The sequence below is a fragment of the Larus michahellis genome, chromosome 6, assembly GCF_964199755.1.
Source record: "Larus michahellis chromosome 6, bLarMic1.1, whole genome shotgun sequence".
NCBI lineage: Eukaryota > Metazoa > Chordata > Aves > Charadriiformes > Laridae > Larus > Larus michahellis.
In genome coordinates this window covers 39,256,809-39,273,740 of record NC_133901.1, presented here as the reverse complement: position 1 = coordinate 39,273,740, position 16,932 = coordinate 39,256,809, and the positions used below count along the sequence as shown (strand labels likewise).

At 41.7% G+C, this 16,932-nt stretch overlaps 1 protein-coding gene across 2 annotated transcripts in view; it reads right to left on the bottom strand.

Moving 5' to 3' along the window:
• JMJD1C (jumonji domain containing 1C) overlaps window positions 1-16,366 on the bottom strand; it is a 167,090-nt gene extending 150,724 nt beyond the window's left edge. For both annotated transcript variants that reach the window (XM_074593126.1, XM_074593132.1), the window contains exon 1: window positions 15,917-16,366. In XM_074593126.1, the coding sequence (XP_074449227.1) occupies window positions 15,917-16,066 (150 nt within the window). In that variant the 5' untranslated portion in view covers window positions 16,067-16,366. The remainder of the gene's footprint in view (window positions 1-15,916) is intronic.
• Window positions 16,367-16,932: the final 566 nt, after the last annotated feature.

The window sequence follows — 16,932 nt, the reverse complement described above, 5'->3', positions numbered from 1 at the left end:
CAGACACCTCCACCTCCTCTTCCCCATTAAACTAAACCAATATGTTCACACAATTAAGTATTCCAATAACTCGGTCAATATAAAATATTCATAGTAGCCCCAAATCTATCAAATTAATATCAGTATTCCCTTTCAATTCAAGTGGCATAAAACCTATAAAACCTCAGAGGACCACAAGCACACCGATGTTTTTGCTTCCCCTGGCAACTCTGTAAGGTTGTCCTCCTGTGGAAGAATTAAGAACTAAGTCATGAGGGCATTTAATGATAGCACAGTCCAGATTTCACCATGTTTTACCACTTTCACAGGTTGGAGATGTTAAAACAAGAAGGTGTCACAAACCCTACTTAACACCTACAATTTTGTTAGGCAAAACTGAATGAATACAAATCAGAACATATGGAGCATTTCTTCTGTCTTTCTTGATGCAACCCACAGAAGTGATTAGCTTGGCTTGTGACCAATTTGACATCTTGACAAATTAGTCAGTTCCTCACAGAAAAAGGATCTCAACTATTACATGTTTAGGCAATCCAGGTTAATTTGATTATTACTCAACTCCTCTGCCACTCCCAATTATTCAGATCTCTACAACTAAGTGAAAACCAAGAGGTCTTTGCCACATCTATAACATAAAACATAACTCATAACACAACTGATATATGAAAAAGCCTGCTGGCAACTCAAGTTGCCACCACCCCTTGTCATCAAGATGTCAGTGACTGTGGGCCTACTAAATCATCAGAAAAACATTCAAATAAAGTGATTTCAAAGCCTTTAGAACTAAAAAGCTATTGTTAGCATCCAAACGTTCTGCAATCAGTATTCACTCGAACTTTCACTAGAAATACTATAAAGGTACCCTGGTTCCACTTACCTCTTAGTTTCCTAGACCACAAATGGTCTGCACACAGTTCAAAAGTCACTGGCATAATCCATTTCAGAAAGTATTTCCCGAGTTCATACAACAGAAACAGAAGATGCGTGATGGAAATGAAAAATACATTCTCTGTGCTGGGGGAGAAAAGAAGTCCAGAATGTACTTAAAACAGGAGCTGGATCAGACTACTTAGCACAACCCTATGGTTATGGTCACAAATACCATTTAAACTCACTCACTGACACTAACTTGCATAGTTTGCACCCTCAAGCACAACATGGCTAAGAGCTTTCAGTGTTCGTCCCAATACTGTTTCTATCAACTCCTCCAAGGTTCTTACCCTCAGACCTATATTTAAGGTTACCTAGGTTCTTATCTCTCTTATTACATCTTTTTTTTTTCCTTTGCACTTCACAAAACTCTGCTCCACACACATCATCTCACAATGCTGCTACACAATAATCGTTCACTACGTCACACCAACAGCATCTATCTTTTCTACATCATTCTGCCTCCTTTCTCTATCAATGTAATTTACTGGGGTTTGGTTTCAAAGTCTTCAAACCCAGCTAGAACATGCAAGTCCTGCTTCTGATCCATACTTAACAAAAACCTCTGTCATTGGCTGCTTTAAAAAAAAAAAGGAAAAAAAAAAAGAAAAAACAGTTTCAAACTGCCACCTTCGAGTTTTATCCCTGGCTATCCTTCACGTTTGACAGACATAAACATCGGTAGCGCTATTTTGTTATACACGTCAAAAACCTCTCCTGCCTCTCCTCTCTCACAAAATTTCCCAAAGGTTAGGCTGCTGTACACAAACACCACATCATTATAACCTCATTTCAGTTCCTCGTCCTTCCGGATTTCATAAACTCTGAGGCACAGACAATTTTAGTTCTGTGTTTGCACAGCACCTACCACAGCGAGGTCTTGGTCAAAGAGTGTCCCACAAAGTAAACAGAGTTGCATGGACACAAACACAGTAATCTCAGCAATTCCAGCACTAAGACTTGGCAGAAGTTTATCACATGATTCACAGTCTATTTACCCTAAAACATCTCAGTCTTACCTTCAGACAAAGAAAGTCACATAAGTCACATACACACAAATTCATTTTTGAAGTTAACCCCCCCCAAAACTTTCAGATCACCTTCAGCAAAACCACACCTCTACTAAATCTTTGCTCCACTGATTACCCACAGAACCAAACAGCCAACAGACCTGCACAGCCATCTACTGCTAACAAAAGCAGCCTTTTTTAAGATGAGCAACCAACAGTTTTACTAGGTTTGAGCTTCACATTAAAAATAGAAGTTATTAGCTAGTTAACAATATCTTATTGCCTGAGAGAAGGGAGGTTTACTGTAAGTCTTCCAACTGTGAGGACAGGACAAGACGTTTACGAGAAGCCTGAAGCACTCTGACCATGGAAAGATGCAATAAAAAGATGAGCTATATTTGAATTTCTCCTTAGATCACATCAGTGGAGTAGGCAGGGAACAGGAAATGCTAAACAGGACTAGGACAACATCAGATGGAGTGTTTTGCACGAGACGAGAGATGATTAAAAGTAGTGTCAATAACTTTGAATCATGCATCCAGAAAGAAGAGAGTCTAATCTTCTCCTATTTATACTTACATGACAGTAAGACACCCTCTCCCTGCATAACAGTTACCATTGCCAATTTTCTCATGCTGGCTACCTTGGTGGTTTGATATTTCTAACATTAGAAGGTAAGAAAAAAAAAACCACTGAATGCAGCAAGGTGCATGGCTATGTTATTTTACAGCACTCATTTCAAAGCACATCCACAATGCCTTTTAATTAAAATGGCCAAGTATATTAACTGCTCTGTGAAAATGTTTAAAGATTTCTTTGTAGTTTATTTAATACATTACAATCTGCAGAAAAAATTTTGATGCATCTTTTTCCCAGGTGTGCATTTCCCAGAATGCACACATACTTAAAGTTATAAACCACTGCAAGTTTGAGACAACGTCACAGGCTAACCACCCTTCAAACTGTTAACCCATTTGGCATGACTCTGCTAAAAGAGGAATTTATTTTGTTAGTAAAAATCTTCCATTAAGGTATTTGAGCAAATATTTTCCATTTTAAATAATGTTAATAAAGTGCTGGGAAACAGTTAAAAGGACCATCAGGAAGCAACTTAACAGCATATATTGCTCCTAGTCCATCATTACTGCTCACAATGCTAATCCCCACCACTACTACCAGTGCTGTACACCACAGAACCACAACCATAGCTCTCTTCTCCCAACCAACGATACCAACAAAACATAGCAGAGGTAAAGTCCTGCATACTCCACAGCACAAGTACTACAGCAGCAATTTTCAAGTTCCGTAGCAAAGTGGATATATTCATTTTCTTATGAAACGCCTCTAGTTTTGCCAACACTAGTAGACAGTATCTCATTGCCGCACAATTATTTTTATTACTTTCTTCTACTGTTTCTAGGTATATATTTTTTCAAGCATGTTTTCCCATCAAGACCTCCCCACTAACTGTAAGCTACTACCAGATTTCAGAAGATCTGAAAGTTTCTGTCCACACATGAATTTCTTATGAGAGGCTTGCAAAACAAGTGACTTGCAAATCTGTACTCTTCACTGATGGCAAGCCAGCTGCTTGCTCAATCAGCACACCTGCAGTTCCAAACCTTGTGCTGCCATTTCCCAGCTGACAGGCCCAATAAAGAAAGGTACAGGATGTGGGCAAAGCCAACAGCAATGCAGTGAAGAAAGCATCCAGTAGCTTTCAGTGACACACTCGCGTATTTAAGTTAGACACCATTGTTTTCTAAGCTTCGAAGGGAAAAAAACCCAACCCCTCCACACTGAAAGAAAAGGTTAGTTTTGTAGCTCCATTGGTTCAGACAATAAGCTCACATTGCAGAGAGTTTGAATACCCTGAGGGTGGATAAAGCTGCAGTCAGAGTTTGCACTTTACTAGACATCTGATAAACTAATCCCCATCAAGGCTACATGCCTGTTGGAGCTCTCATAACTAACAGAATTCAACAGCAGCTTTAGTTAAAGATCAGCTGGAAGGGCAGCCAACCAAGCAGCACAGACTCAGAGACAACTTGACTGCATTAGCACAGACACACTCAGAATCACTCTTCTGTGATCCACAGGTAGTCCTGTCCAAACCTACCAGACTATCAGGCAACATCTCCCTCCACAATATGTATTAGGGAAGCAGTTTGTAAGACCTAACTTTCCAACTCCCGTAATTATGCTGCTGTGTTATTCCCCACAGTACCTAGATCACCAGCCTACAGTTATCTACCCCGGCTACCATTCAATAAAGCAAGGTTTAAACTCAGGCTCTCCATCCTGTACATGCAGTCCCATGGATGAGCAGCACATTACAAATGAGTCTCCCTCACAGTGAAAATCTGCCAAGTAACAAGTAGATGCAGGTAAATCCTGGGGAGAGAAGGAAACAAAGCAATTAAGATGAGCTGCAAAAAACCTCAGTTCTACAACTGTCCTGAGAAATGCCAAACTGACAGCCTTAGGAACAAGAACTGCACATGCCCCACGCTATGATTAATGAAACAGCAAACAGCAATATCAGCTTCACCTCTACTGACTTTAAATAATCAATGCTTTTTGAGATTTTGTTTTTCCGAGTTTAAGGAACCTTTACCTTTGAGTAAACTGCGAACGCGGGTATTGAACGTCAACATTTAGATTTTTCTTTACAGATTTCTTAATGTTTCCTTGCGTTAGAGAACGGACCCACTGCTTTAGCAGCCAGAAGCCTCACAGGAAAGGATGCTGGCTTTTGTGCAGACAAAAAGAGCTCTCCTTTTGTCAATTTATATTAAACTACGTATGGGTTTCTACATCTAAACCATCATGTCCTCTTTTCTTTCCTTGCCTCCTCTGATGATTGACCCATACACTTTAGTTCCTGTATGCGCCCATCCAGTCTTACCATAAGAAGCACTGACCAAAGAAAGCTCAAGAACTGATCAAAAGGTTTTCAGCAAATTAAAAAAAAAAAAATTTAAAAAGTGTTCTTTTCCATTCTTTCCCTCCACCAAATACTGGCCAGCTCTGCCCAAAGATCCCTAAGGACCACCGTGCATGTGCTTACATCGTCCTCTTCTCAACTGAAGGCATACTACTTAAAGCATAGGCACGCTGAACTCCAGATCAAAACCAGACTTCTGTAAGTAAGGAAGGAAAAACCCAGACGCAGAACTAATTGCTCACTTCCACTGAAGCACTAAACTCTTTCAAATATACCAGTAAACATTCCTGAACTCACAAGTTGCACTTACCTGGAAATGGGTAGGCTACCATAACATAAAACACATCTTAGAAAAAAAAAAAAAAAACAGAATGGTGTTGACTGCCTCAGCACACAAGCCTAAAAACCCTCCAGAGATACAGGCTTCATCCATTTCAAAGGTAACAACTGAAGAGCCCTATTATCAAGTTCTGCCATTATTTTACTCTTTATTGCTCATTATTTTAGCAGAAAAGTAACATATGGTCAAACTTAAGACTTAACTTGTATTCTGTTTATCACATTTGAAACCAGTCAGTGGGCAGCAATCAACTTTGCCGTGTTATTGAAACATGAGACATGTTCAAATTATCTGAAAGCTAAAATATTTTTTAAAAATAATCAAAATTCGGTAACAGAAAATCCACTCAACGTCAAAAAAATTTTGACAGAGGGAAAAAATATGCCAAAGTGTACACACACCTCTCACTTTACCAGGACAAAACGCTATTACAGAACTAAAAAAAAAAAAATTTAAATAGCATCAGCAAGCCATTTTTCCAAGTGTCAACAGAAATCCAAATCTTTCCATTTAAAAATATAAAAATCTTTACAATGCTTTATGAAAATACTACATTCAGTTTCAAAAGAAACCATCTGACAGAATTAGAAAGTACGTTATTCAATGAATAATTTATCAAACAAGATTTTTCATTTTATACTTTATGTAGTCTTAAGCCTGAGACTCAGTAAATTGAAATTTTGTAAAAAGCTATAAGTAACAAAAGGAACAGATTAATCTAGACTACAAATTTCTGAAGGAAAAAAATACGATAAAAAGTAGCAAAACACTTGACACATTTTCTATTTGTATAAAGATATTGAAATTTCTTTCAATGAGCCAAAAATTGATTATCCCTCTTAAAAGATCATGCAGAAGGAGATAAGTACCCCGTTATACAGAAAAGCTACCCATCAAGTTAAGAAGTGGTCATGACATTGTCTAAAAATATTCACGTCATGTTCTGACCTATATACAAATGTTAAAATATGACAGAATACAGAAGGATCAGGTATATTTAGGACAGCCCACCTGGATTAATAGTTAGCAAGCCAGAAGTATTTCATTACCACCCCCTTGCCTTTTTTTTAAAAAATAAAAAAAATAAAAAGGCGCTTCACATACTGCTTAACTGTTACTAACTAGATCACCACCATGGTTTGAACTTTCACTTGGGTATACTAAATATAAATGGACCCGCAAAAGACAATTTGGTTACCATACTGGGGGGGGGGGGGAAATCAATTCATCAATATACTCCAGTGGATAAATAAATTTACACTATTGAATTAAATCTATTCAGAATAACCTGCAGAAAGGAAATAATGTAAAGATATGCACCTCGGTGTAGACAGCCATTTAAGATATGCTAACAAACCGCACATTCTCTGAAATAGTCTGGTTCGAACAGACATTTAATTTGGACAGGGTTGGTACAGACTGACAGACAGAAGAGATACCTCTGAGTCTCTCAGGTTAAGAAACAGTAAAGAAAAAATGCTCTGAAAAGCAATTCAGAAAAAGAAAATATGCTCTGAGAGAGGAGTATGAAGTAGTACAGCACAGTTAATAAAATTATGAGTGGCACTCAAATGGCAAACAAGGAGTGACTGTTGACTTGTACCTCACAATGCAGGAACCAAAGCATGTCTGAAACAACAGCAAGCAATCCCAAGTACAACGCGCAGTTAAAGCCTGACCCTTCTTTGTCAGAGAATATTTAGAAGTTCACAGGGACTCAAAAAGGTTTCCTACGAATTCATTTAGCAAAAATCCAGCAAGGGCTACAAAACCCAAAGACCTCTGCTGGATGAAGTCCCTGAGCTCCAAATCACCATAAGGAAACATTGAGGAAGTGCAGCTATGTGCCAGAATTGTAGAGGTATGACAGCTAAGTGTCCCAACGACAGCTCTTAAGACCACAGTACCTCATTCACATTCAGTCTTTGACTACATCGGCTTCTGTATTTTTGACTGAAATGTTGGCACTAGACTACTGTTAGATCCTAATTCTTTAAATATCACCCTAGGTCTATAGCCCAATAGTCATTAACCTCTTCCCTAAAAACTGCTCGCACCATGCTTTGCTTGCACATACTCACTCCTGCCTTTGATGATGACCAAGGCTTTGAAATTGATGTCTTTGAGTTTTGCTTTAGGAAGAATTAGGATGCAAGAAAAACTACAGATTAATGACAAACTCCAGTCTAAGAGTTCACTACTAATTTCCTGTCACTCTTTTTCCAAGATTTTCTATACTAACCAAACAGTTTAAATCACGTATTTCTTATTATCCCACCAAGTTTCTTTGTCTGTTTGATAACGGCTTTTAGGTTGTTTTGTTTGGTTTTAAAAGGTAGTAAGTTTACATTCTGTGTTTCAGGAAAGAAGAGAAGCGAAGAGCATGAAATAAGGAAATAAGCTGGATGATTGTTTCAAAACAAAATGTCTTTGCCATCATTCATCCAAAATACAGCTTTCCAGTCCCACCTTATCACACACACAGGACCAAAGAGATTTGACTTGGGCCACCTGGCAATGACTCAGCAAGCGTTCTCTCTTTCATTGAGCAATCACACTCCAGATTTTAAACCATCATTTTATTAAAGAATCCTGTTCCCTTACCAAAGAAGTAAAACCCTGGTGAGTCAACTACTACAGTGTCTACATAGCAGTAAGTCACTTGCAGTGAGGCTTAACAGCAATCATTTCAACATCTGCATTAATTACAGTGCTGATCAGAACACTCAAAAAGATCATCATATTTATGCAGAAATATTATATGCAGTATTTTACTGAGGCATCACAGGTGTGTTCATTGTATTCATTTTAACATATAGATGCTTAAGTTCCCCTCAAAGCATCTGGTTGCTCATCTGTCCTTCCAAAACTTGCCTTTGCAAGTAAGCACAGCATCAACAGACATCAAACGATCATGTTATGCGTTATTCTGAACAGATATTTCCTTATTCAAGTGAAAGAATATATTATTCATACTGAGTGAATAAGTATCATTAATTCAACTGCAGCAGAAAATCTCTGCATTACAGCTGAGCAGGTTAGGATGCATTTACTAGTTACAGTGACTGCAACCCTCACACATATTTAAGCTAGTTTTCACCTACTTCTTTCAGGGCATGGTCCAGAGACACTTCTGGAAATGCTGCCAACTTAAGTTGCTCCTACCCTCAGCCATTTGCCTCTGATTGATCCCATACCACCTCCTCAGCCTCAGTACAACTGCTTGAAGTGCCATATGGTGAATGGATCAGGAAACTGCTCAGGGTTAAAAAAAATTAAGCCAGCAGTGCCACCAAGAGAAATGTTTGTGGAACCACAGCCTCCAAAACTTCTCAAAACGTTGCCATGGGAGGGTCAAGCTAAAAGTCTTAACACTGGCCCTGCACCTTTTGTGCCCATGAAGTTCTGAACGGCATACATGAATTAGCTCAAACACAGTTTCTGTAGGTACGTGGAGGCAACTTCCTCACGGGAAGATTAAGTTGCTCCACTCCACTTAATTCTGCAAAGCGGTAACAGTTGTTTAAAGCAAAATAATTTAAGAAATCAATGAAAATATTTTTAAGAAAATTACTAGAAAGCAAAACGCAGCAAAATGTCCAAGGTTATTCTGGTTCCCCTGCTCTCATTCCATCTCATAATATGAAAGCCAGTGGCGCATGGGAATAACATTAACTAGTAGTAACTTTCTGGATAAGTCACTATAATGAAGCAACATAGCATTAGTTTAGCCTAGAATTCTCCACCAGCTTCAAAGAACAAGCTGGTTATGTGTCTCCAAGTAGAGCAGGCCGCAGCCCCCACCTAGCAGGACTAGGAGAGAAGCCATCCCTACAGCAACACCAGATGTCAGTGCCCAAAGCACAAAAGTGGGCAATAATAGCATGTTACAGCAGCATCTCTTCCAAGACAACCACCTTGTTGCCAACGTCAGGTAAACTTCTCACATGATCAATACTTACTTTCTTCCAGCAGAAGCAGCTTACTGAGTCCTATTGAAAGGGAAGGTCAAGCCTGATCCCAGCAGAGATTCAGGATCACTGATGGAATGAAGCATCTCTACAATCTGCTTGCAGTAGGACCAGAAGATTGAGCTTGGTTTTGGACAAATTTTGAAAGTACCACTTCTAAAATTCACTCAATTTGACATTAAAGAAGAGTTCTGCTGTTCTCAAGCAGGTTTTGAGATCTTGGCATGTACACAGAAAGAATGGCTTCTTACAAAATGACCACTCATTCTTTAAAACCCTTTAAACTGCCTATGCCCTGTTTTCCTGAGACACCTCCAAAGATTCACACAAAGTTCTAGAACAAGAAGAATGGGATGTAATGCAAGTGTGGACTAATACATGATTTATATGCATGGCACATAAAAGGCAAAAGCGAATGCTTTTTTGATTAAGAAAATACCTGAATATCTCTTAAAGCCTCCTGAAAGATTTACGTATAGGATCAAGCCTCCCTTTTTCCATATTTAATCACTGCTGCATACTTTGCAACTACGCAGCAAATTAATAAACTGATTAATCCCTAGCCTGGGACACCTAAATTCTGTTTGCAATCTTGACATTCAAACAAACCTTCCTCAAAATCCATCAGTGTAAGTATATTTACCTGTTGATCAACATCATATTCAGGCTTCTATTAGTACAAAGCAAAGACGAGGGAAGGGCAGAGTATAAACCATTGAATCCTTGCAATCAATTTCATAGGAGCACTCCTGTGTTTGATCTTTTTGTCAAATTACTATGAAAGAGACACTCCTTCCTGAACAGTAACTGAACTAACTCTGGAAGACAGATGAGGTGACATTCACAGGCACAGGATAACAAGCTCAATCTTATTAGAAACACAGAAAGGAAATAGGAAGTTTTCTTTACTGCTGAGCCAAGAAAAGATCACCCAGCTGATACGCACCAAAACTTACAAGACTCTTGTTGGCTTCAATACTGATACAGAACAGTAGAAACAACTGAAAATTGTCTAAATCCCTGTTACATTTTTGAGCTTCTCCCACTCCTTTCAAACCAACTTCAAAACACACAAAATGCATCCTACAACAACATTCGTTGTCTGGATGCAGAGGCAGCAGTGATGTGATAAACTCTGGCATGTTTTTAGCATCATCTCCAATAGCTGGAGTAAATAACGTGACAGGCTCCTCACCAACAACTTGCTCTTCATCTTTAACCCAGATGCTAGCACAGAAACATGTAGTATTTTTAAATTCCATTAACCACCAATAAGCTATGCACAACTAGTTTAAAGCATATTTATTTATTTCATACATTATTTTACTGAAGATTTTTCTGCATCTTCCAGTTTATTTCAAGGTTAATGAGACAAAGCTGCAGAGCATGTACTTCTAAAATAAGGAATGAAAAAAACCTACTTCGTTCTTAAAAAGATTAGCTCAAATGCATTAAAAAAATAAATATGTTCAGTTTCTCCTTGTATGCTAGCTTAATGAAAGTAAAACAGAGGACAACACACAAAACACTGCAGTAAAAATCAGTATATGGCAGAAAACAAATGTAATTTACAGAAGTGTGACTCTGTGTGACCGTATCGCATTCAGAAAGTTTGGGAATGCAGAAGCAGGAAGATTAAAACAATTACAGGTCATAAAAAGACTGGGTAAGACCAGCTCCACACAGACGGAAGGCAAATTTGACTTCATCTTTTAGTGAGAAACCATTAGAATATGGAGGACTTCTCTAAAACATCTTCTTTTATTTTCAAATTATCAGCAATTATTTCAAATTATTTTCATGTTATCTGGAATACAGTATTGATAGGTTTCCATTACATTTTGTGAACTTCCATTTTACTGCTAAGCGAGTGAAAATTGAGTTAAAATAGACACAAAGTCTGCTACTATTCTCTTCAAATGGTTTTACCAGACATACAGATTTTTAACAACTCCTTGGTTTTAAATTACCAAAGACGAGATACTAAAAACAAAAAATACAGTTTACCAAAACTATTAATGTATTGCCTCCCCCATGATATCTTACTAATTTTACTTTAAACAAAAATCAAACATCTGCTTCAAACTATCACTAATATTTAGGTTTTTATGAAGGATATCTAACATAGTGATTTATTGCCACAATATATTTCCCTATGCCCAATTACTTGATGTAATGTCTGCCTATCATGAGACATTACAGACTACCAAAGTACTCAATTCTTGATTTTGTCTTCCAATCCATGGACTTCATGACAGCAAAGTTCACACATCAATAAGTAAGTACTTACAAATCACTGCAACTTACAGCTATACCTTTTATTAAGGGTTGCACATTATGTGCTTAAAAGCTTATTTCCATTTTCTCTTTCATGCGGAGAAAATATACAGCTGAATATATGACTATATTCAATATACAACTGCAGGACCATCAAAAGCCACAGAACTCTGAAGCACTTCCGGTAAGCAAAATAATTTTAATAATTTGATTTACATTTTAAAAGGTTTACTCCTCTAAATAAGCACTTTTTAAGCACAATGTAAGAAAACACCTCTGCCATCACTATGTCAAATCCTGGAAGTAGTGATTAAATAGACATTTTGCAACCTCTGACCCAGAAAGCAATTCTTATGGGACAGCAAAGACCAGGGAGATCATATGGCGTTGACTCCACCTCTTTCCTCCCAGCCAGTCCTTTATTTACCCAGAGTTATCACTGCAATCAGAGCAGGACACAGGCTTTTCCAGGCAGTTAGCAGTAAGGAAAAATAGAGTTCCCAGCTTCCTCTAATAACACCCACTGCTGCTAAAGCGGAAAAATAGTTATAAGTTCTCTCAACGACTAGTGAGACGCACACACACATATATATATGTATATGCAACTTTTTTTTTTTGCTCGTATTTTGATTTTACATAAATGCTCTTCATGCAACAGGGATGTTCAAGAATGAAAGATCAAGAGATCTAACCATCAGGTTGTGACTCACACCATGAAAATCATCAAGAAAACTCCTGGATTAAATTTTATACATTGCACACCTTGTACCTGTGTAGCAGGTGTTTTTAAACATCTGTAAACATTACAGGATGACTAAGAGGCATGGGTTCCAAATCCTGGCAAGAAGGATCTGCATGTAATGGCAACCACATTCATCTTCCAGAAGACCAACAGCACTCGCAACCAGTGTTAGTTCTTCTCACCATATTCCCCAATAACAGTGAATTAATAGGAAAGCTGAGGAAGGCAAAATTTCCATAAAACAGGCTGAGAAAGAAACACTTTGATACTGTCCTCTTTCTTTGTAAAATAAATAAATAAATCCATTTTAGGAACAAACATAGACTACATATCAGCTACATTCCAATCATGAAAAGTTTAAGGAAATAGTAATTTAACATACTTCTACGGAGTAGGAGAGACCTATCAAGAAGAAAATACTGGATAACTGAGTTCTTTGCTTCATTTTCTTACCAGGACAATAATTTCAACTACGAAATAATTCATTAATTTAGTTATGAAAATACAACCACAAAACAAACTTAGCAGCGTACGAAAACTGGAGTCTTCATTTGCCTGCTCACCAGCAGAGAGAAGCTAGTCCAGCCTTCAGGTCTGGAGTTCCTGATTTAATGAGTAGCTCTGTTTACAACAGAACTAATGAAGCTCGGTTTCCTGCGGATTTTCTCCTACAAGCCCTGTGGCCACTTAACGTTAATTACGCCAGTTGCCACTAAGCTTGCCCATGTCTCCCTAAGATCCTTCAGCTCATAAAACTCTCCATTTGTCCATATATTCCCATATCCAAATGCTTACACTTGCTCTCATGCTTTTGTGAACGCTCAGCTCTTTCTCATGCCCTTAAACCCACCTTCACATACCATCAGCTCCATCCCCCATCACCTACCTATCTGTACGGGGCTAAGCAAGAGGCAGCATATGCTGTAGTTGGTTTGAAGCTCGGTGCATGCTGGTTGGCCAGCTGGAGACCACCTCTTTGCTTCCAGGAGGAGCGCACAAAGTGCCGTGACCTCCTTGCCTTTATGGTTTTTTGGGAGGAGGGCTCTCACAGCCCCTCCAATGTCAGCTTTCAACAGAATGGAGAAATGTAGTCTTTCTCAGACCTCTCCCTGCTCTTAAATTGGTTGAAACTGACTGGGGGGGTTCACAATTATTAAGGAAGAAAAGACACAAAGGCAATGTAAATGATCTTTCCTTCCAAAGTAAAGATTAAAAGGTAACTCAGCTCTGTCTGGTTGCAAAGCGTCTTGAAAATGCCCACAGCTCCCCTCCTCCCTTGCTGCGGATGAGGGCATCTTCTGTATTTCTACAAGTCCATCCCACTCAGAAGGACCAGGGATACACAAAAATGACAAAAAGTCAATTTCAACATTTTCATGCCACACCCTGCAGGCAGCAATGAAAGTGTCAACAAGAATTACCATTTCACTCCACTGACGAGTAGCAGAAGGGTCTGGAGCTATTCACAGGGATGGCCACCTCAAAAGGAAAGCCAGGGAAGGATAAGAGCAGCGCTCACTCCAGCTAGGACAGTACATGTGGAACCCAGGCTAACAGAAAAATGCCCTTGTCCTTCACCCGGGGCATGGGAAGAGGATACTTGTGTTAGCAAATATCAACTAATGACAGGTTAATGTTCATTACCAATGCAAAAGGAGAGCCTAACCCACAGAAACTACCTGTTGCTAACAGAAACCTTATCATTTCTTCCTCTACCCACTCCCTTTGGGATCTATACTCGTTTGTACCTTGGGGACAAAGAACACGTAACACAAAAACCAAATATTGCACTTAGAAGGGGCAATGATGCTCCAGTAGTTAAGTACTAGTCTGCGACTCGTTAGACCTAGATAGTATTTCCAAAACCTTCCCAGGCTTCCAACACTTCTAGGTGAGACCAGGAATGTATCAACATAGCATAATGCAGTGCTGTGCAGCTAGCTGGAATAACAGAAGGAACATGGCCACGTTAGCACTGCACTGCACCCAAGCTGAAGTGCAGGCTGGAGCATCCATCCTGCTTCTCAGGTAGTTTGGATCTATCCAAATGGCACTCCACTACAACACACAGGCATACCCTTAGTCATCCTGCCTCAGAAACCAGCCATAACACGACAGTTCTTCCCTAAATTACCAAGGGTTGTAACGAAAGAGTAACTGAAGAGAAAAACACTCTGATACCAAAGTTAGGAAGTGGAGCGAGTACTTAGAACAGGCAGCACACATTATCTGTTTAACGTAACAGATACAACCCCTGAAATGCCTCGTTTTAGCACCCTTTCTCTCTTTATGTCAGCTCTGCCCCTAGAGTTTACAAATTACGGCTCTGTCTTGTAAATGTTAGTAAACATCTCCTTAAATGTTACTCTGTTTCCATAATTGTATATAGATTCTAGAGAATACTACCCTGCAAGAATAACATCCAAAATAGGTTCTAAAAATAAAGCATTCTAGACAATTCTCACATATAACCAAAGGTTGAAAACACAAGCCATTTCGTAAAGAAGGGCATGAACAGCACACTACTTGAATTATAGCTGGAGAGTGGAGGAAAAAAACCAACCCACAATACAGTAAAAAAGTAGCATTTTAAGTGTCACATACACTCTGTTTCTAAAACAAAGCTGAAAGCCTGAGATATACGAAAGAAAGAATTCTTAATTTTGTGAATCACATTTCTCACACCAAGCAAACAATAATCACTAAAAACAGGCAATTGTTTGCTTGATGAGTTTGTAAAAAACGCAACATTCCACCCCGAACCGTGTTCGGCTGTGAACGCCTCCCCTTTACCAGCAGCAATATGGATTGCCCAGCACAGTTCGGTGATTCCTTTTTTCAGCCTACGTAATGCCCATTTACATAGTCGTGATATTTTTAAATGTGCCTTCAGAAGCACCAAATAACACAAAAACATGGAAGGAGACAAACCACTGCAGTAACGTAGCACTCATTCGACCACAGAATTCACAAGTAAAATAACGACCGAGTCCAGGGAGCACAATAAAACTCCATTTTACAGATTATGCATTCAGAGCACTAACCCAAGGAAATCCTGGTCGTGTCCGTCCCCCGTCCCCCCTCCCCCAGTGAGAGTGTGCCCGAGCACAACAGCACATACCCTAGCTCCTTCGCCACCCTCCACGCACATTCCTACACCCCTTAGGAAAACAGTGACAGCGGACATAAAAGGAAGGGGAAACAATGACATTCTTTTAATAACGGCGTTCGCCACCGCGTTCAGCACGGTGGACCCGGCCGGTCAGTGCTACATGACGACAGTTTCTGCATTCCCCGGGAACAGACGCATTCACCCCCCAGCCCCGCTGCTCCAGCGGCAGCAGACCCATTTTCCCCCTCGCTACCCAGGCCAGGTATTCGCCTTCTCCCACCGCAGGCGGCTGCACGGCCGGGAGCCGCATCCGTGCCTTCGCAGGGGCACGAAGGGGGCCGCCGCCTCCGCCCCCACCACACAGAGGCCGAGGGGAAAGGCGCCTCGACCCCCGGCGAAGCGGGCTCCACGCCAGCCGTCCCCGCCGCCGGGGGAAGACACGCACCGTCCCCCCGCACCCGCCGCCCCCCAGGCGAAGGGGCTGTGTCACGCCGGGCCCGTCCGGGGCTCCCCGCTGCTTCCCCCGTAGGGCCCGCGCCGCCGCCTCGGTGTCCGTCCCCCCCCACGTCCCGGGACGCTGCTCTTACCGCCAGGTCGTGGCTGTGGGAGTCCCGCTGGGAGACGGCGCGGATGACCCCGGCCCGCCAGCGCCCGCTCTCCGGCGGCTCCTCACCACCGCCGCCGCCGACGCACAGGAACCGCTTCCCCACCAGCTCCGGCCGCGTCTCCACAGCCATGGCCGCCGCGCAGGCACCCCACCAGCCGCCGAGCCCGCTCCTCTACGGGCCGCCCATGGCGGGGAGCGGCGCGGCAGAACGGGACAGGCGCGGAGGGGCGGGGGGGGGCTCCTCGCCTCAGCGGCGGGGCTGGGTCGGGGCCCCTTGACCGGGCCGGGGCCGCTCCGCCGCCGCCGCCGCCTGACACAAACACCGAGGGGCGGGGGGGAGGCGTGGGGGGGAAGAAGGGAGGAGGAGGGGGGGGGGGAGCGGCCGGGGGCGCGCGCTCCCTCACCGCCGCGCTGCGGCCCCGACCACTCCGCCCACGCAGCCCACTGCCATGGAGACCGGCACCACGCGCCGTCTCCCTCCGCCAGGCAGCGCGCGGGGAGGGGGCGAGCGGACGCCGACTCCGCGCGGCAAAGAGTCCGGCACCGGCACCCGGACTGGGGTGGCCCCGGGACCCCCCCGAGGGGTCCCGGGGCCACCCCAGCCCGGGTGCCGGTGCCGCAGGATGACTGTCCCCCTCCGAGGTCACCTCATGAGCTTTTAGAGGCGTAACACGCGTGGTTCAATGAGGAGCTGCAACACCTAACGAAGCCATGTTCTGTAGTAATTACCATGGGTTTATTGCGTTGTTTTGTGCTTTTTGTTGTTTGGTTTTTTTTTTTAATTCCATAAAACCTGTAGTCATGCCATGTTTGCATTTGTTGTTTTTTTTGTTTGTTTTAAGAGTCTTTTTTTCCTTCGTGGTATCTAGGGGCGCAGCGCTCCTGAAACTTGTGCCTCGCTCCGCGGGGGAGCGGGTTAATGATCTCTCGTTTAGCACCAGAGAGCAAGAAAGGTGATAAGTCAGGAGCACCAGCTTAGCGCATTCCCATGTATGT